The sequence below is a fragment of the Echinops telfairi genome, unplaced genomic scaffold (assembly GCF_000313985.2).
Source record: "Echinops telfairi isolate 266 unplaced genomic scaffold, ASM31398v2 ScPeMD7_7458;HRSCAF=8496, whole genome shotgun sequence".
Classification (NCBI taxonomy): Eukaryota; Metazoa; Chordata; class Mammalia; order Afrosoricida; family Tenrecidae; genus Echinops; species Echinops telfairi.
The window spans coordinates 16047226-16050790 of record NW_022111358.1 but is presented as its reverse complement, the minus strand read 5'-3'; the positions used below and the strand labels follow the sequence as shown (position 1 = coordinate 16050790).

The 3565-nt window shown below is 60.8% G+C and overlaps 1 protein-coding gene across 1 annotated transcript in view; it reads right to left on the bottom strand.

The window, feature by feature from the left end:
- Positions 1–2350, bottom strand: part of TSPOAP1 (TSPO associated protein 1) — a 25291-nt gene extending 22941 nt beyond the window's left edge. Inside the window, exons 1-3 of the mRNA XM_045299577.1 lie at positions 1222–2350; positions 262–369; positions 105–137 (exon numbers count right to left, since the gene is read on the bottom strand). Coding sequence (XP_045155512.1) covers positions 105–137; positions 262–369; positions 1222–1536 — 456 coding nt within the window. The 5' untranslated portion in view covers positions 1537–2350. The remainder of the gene's footprint in view (positions 1–104; positions 138–261; positions 370–1221) is intronic.
- Positions 2351–3565: the final 1215 nt, after the last annotated feature.

Below are 3565 nucleotides of genomic sequence, written 5' to 3'. Positions count from 1 at the left end.
GGAGTCCCCCCACCCACCCTGCCTCCAGGCTCTGCCCTAACTGCCCGGTCCTGAGCCCGGGGGGCCCTGAGGTCACAGCAGGGCCCCAGCAACTCTAGACAGGGGTTCACCCTCTCCTGGGTCTTAGGATTCTGTCCCTTCCAGGTGGTGCCTGGTTGGAGGGGTGTCTTGGGGTGGGGTGGGGTGGGGAAGGCCCTGGGAGAGGGGCAGGGTGTCTGAGTCTGCCTGGCCCGGCTTCCAGCTCCACTCTCCGAGCCTCACCAGCATCTGATTCTCCTCCTTCAGGACGGCACAGTGCTGTTGCAGCTCCCCCAGGGCCCTCAGTAGCTCCGGGTGGGGCCTGTTCCCCAAGCCCACATTCCGCTTGGCCTGGCATGGAAAGGAGGTGGTGACACCCAGCCTCAGGAGCCCACCCTCCCAGTCAGAGCCCACCCTGTGGCAGCACCACCTGTCTGCGGTGGGGACACAGAGGCAGGAAGGTTCCCCACCGTGCCCCAGGCCTTCGAGAGGAGCACAAGGAGCCCGAGAAGGGGCTGCTCTGTCCTGACCCTGGGCCCCTTCCATGCCTCTCCTTGGTTCTTCCCACTGCCCATCTTCTCTGCCTGCTGGAAATGCCAGTTCAACTCCCACTCAACCCCTCCGGGCGCCTCATGACTTCAGAGTCCCCTACGCTCCCCCAAAGTACTGATCGCTCCCCCACCACCACACACACACACACACCTTCTGTAGGAGACACCCACCCTCAAACTTGGCCCTCCCTTACTCAAGCCTCCGTCAGCCCAGCCCCAAACTCCTTTCCCTAAATCATCAGTTTCCTTGGGTTTCGATTCCACCACACACCTCAACACACGCACACACACACACACCCCAGTATACTCAGCCCCTGGGGACAAACAGACAGAAACACATGAAAGAGACACAGACAGATTGTCACAGAGAGAGACACGGGGGAAAGGCAGGGACAGGGCCAGATGTAGACAGAAGCAAGAGCCCAAATGACAGATGGAGAAAAATGGAGTCCCTGAGATCAGTGCCGAAAGAAGGAGAGACAGACATGACAGAGACAGGTGCACAGACAGGGACAGACCGGCCAAGAAGACAGGCAAGGTGGGCAGAGAGGCTGCACATCCTGCCCTGCCGTGCCCCGAGGCCAGAGGGCATGACAAGAAGCCCCCACCTTGCATCTACGTAACATGCAGACCCTGCGTCCCCAGCCCTTACCGTAGGGAAAGCTTCCACCGTCTTGTCCTCCGGCTTCGGGTGCCCGGGTCCAGGGCTGTCAGCTGGTCGCCCCGGGAGAGGCAACCCTGCCAATGCCTCTTCAGAACCAGTGCCCTCCACAGGCTGGGGGCTCGGGTCTGCCTCGGGCTCCGAGCCCTCCTTGGGCCTCCATTCTCCAACCTGCCGAGCTGCCGGACTATCAGCAGCGCCCGGCTGTCCCCCCTGGTCTGGAGTGCAGCTCGGCCAGGCAGGCAGTGCCCACGACTCCATGGCTCCGGGGTCCCCAGGCCGTGGGAGAGATGTCAGTGGCTCCATGGTTTTGCCAAGGGACCCCAGCACCTGAGCCGAGGGACATCACCCAGCTCGGTGGGGGAACTGGCGAGGGTCATGGTCAGCCAGACCCTGTCTCTCTGAGCTTGTTTCACCGAGGCTCCATCCGAGGCTGGCTGAACTGTCTCCCTCCCTGAGCTGGGAGGCTGCCGAAGGAGCGGAGAGAGGCTGCCGGAGCTGAAGCCGGGGGATTGCAAGCTATGTCTGCGTGTGGTTGTGTATGGGGGTGTGGAGAAGGGAAGGTGTCCCCCGTGGGGGCAGGGAGGCTAGGCAGAGGCCACCAACAGCGGCACCCGGGTGAGGGTGTGTATGTGCAGCCCCCAGGTCTGTCTGTGTGGGTCCGTGCTGTTTGTAGAGCACCCCCTCCCCCCCCAGTGGGTGTCACTGTCTGCCTGTGTCAGAGTTACCAGTTGTTTCTGTGGGTGGGGTGGTGGTGTCTGTATTGCAGGGCTGTAGCAGTATGTGATGCTGTCACTGGTTGTATCTGAGTGTCTCAGTGTTGTGCGGCTGTGTGCATGCCTGTCATTGTGTGTCCGTCAGCGTTGCGTCTGTGAGTCTGGCCATCCATCACGTCCCCTCTCAGCCTGACTAGGGTGCGCAGGAGCTGCTGGGGTAGTCCCCAGTGGTTCGCCGTGGTCCTTTATCTTGGCTCCTCTATCCGCCGCTCTCAATGGCAGGCAGCCAGGCTGTCCTAAGGAGGCCTGGGTCGATGGGCTGCTTGCCTCATAGTCTCTGCCCCTCAGGACTCAGCTCCGGGGACTGCAGGGGTCCCCTACAGCCCGGAGCCCCGAGATGGTGGGCTCGGAGAAGGGCTGAGCCTGAGAACGGGGGTGAGCAGGGGGGAGAGCCAGCCCTCCCTTCCCCCTCCTCCTCCTCCCCTCTTGCCCACCAATAGGAAGTCAGCTGCCGGTTTCCATAGTGATGGAGATGGGCTGGTGGGCTGGACCGGCTGGCAGGATCGGGACGGAGGGAAGAGCAGGTTCCTTACGGGATCCCAGCCCAACGGCCCCTACATGTGACCTTGCACCCACCCCTCATCCTCACCCACCCTCGCACCTCCCAGGGTGCAGAGGCAAGGGAGCTGCGGGTCGTCCATCCCACATTCTAGGGCCCAGCCCGAAGTGAGGAGACGTAGAGAGGAGACGGCATGACTGACAGACAGACGTCCAGCCGTGGAGAAGGGCAGGAATAGAAGAGATGAGATTCGACAAGAAACAAAGAGAGAACTAGGCAGAGAAACAGAGAGGTAGAAACGGGCTGAGAGAGTCCCTCAGCTCTCTCTTGACCGGCTGCATTACAGGGACTTCCTGGCTGCCTCCCGCCAGCAGGGGAGACCACAGGGCTTAGTGAGCCGCCTTTACCTCAACTGTCAGGTAACTCCTCTTCTGTCTAGCCTTGGACCGACCGTGCTGTGAGAAAATGGCTTTTTGGAACAGGGACCTGGGAACTGCCTACCCATGAGTCGACCTGTTCACGGGCGCAGGAGCCGAGACCGAGGACCCAGAGGCTGGGGTGTGTTGGGAGAGGCTGTGGAGAAGCAGCCCCTCCCCTCTGAACCTGAACTCTGTCTGTCTGCAGTCTCAAAGTCAGTCTCAGCCAAAGTTGAGAGCCCTCGTGTGGCGTCCCCGGGGAATAGCAGCTGTCCTGAGCCACAAGGCCCCGCTGCGGTGGGCTCCACCCCAGGTGGCAGCTGATGGGACTGTGGGCGATGCCTGGGACGAAGTTGCACACTCGCTTCCCGAAAACAGGGTGTGGATCGGTGCGCACGCCCTCGCAAGATGTCGTCACTGCGCGCATGTCAAGGATGTGTGCCTGCCATTATGTGCATGCATGTTACGGTGTGCATTAATTAACAGGCATCTGCTTATTTTGTAGGTGTGTGGAGCCATTGTTCTAGATAGATGAAGGGACTTCCAAAAGGTCACGGGAAATGGAATTGAAAGGTCATGGAATTTCCCCCACAAACTTTCTGAAACCCCCTTGGCATTACTAATAAGGTGTCTGTGGGCTTCAT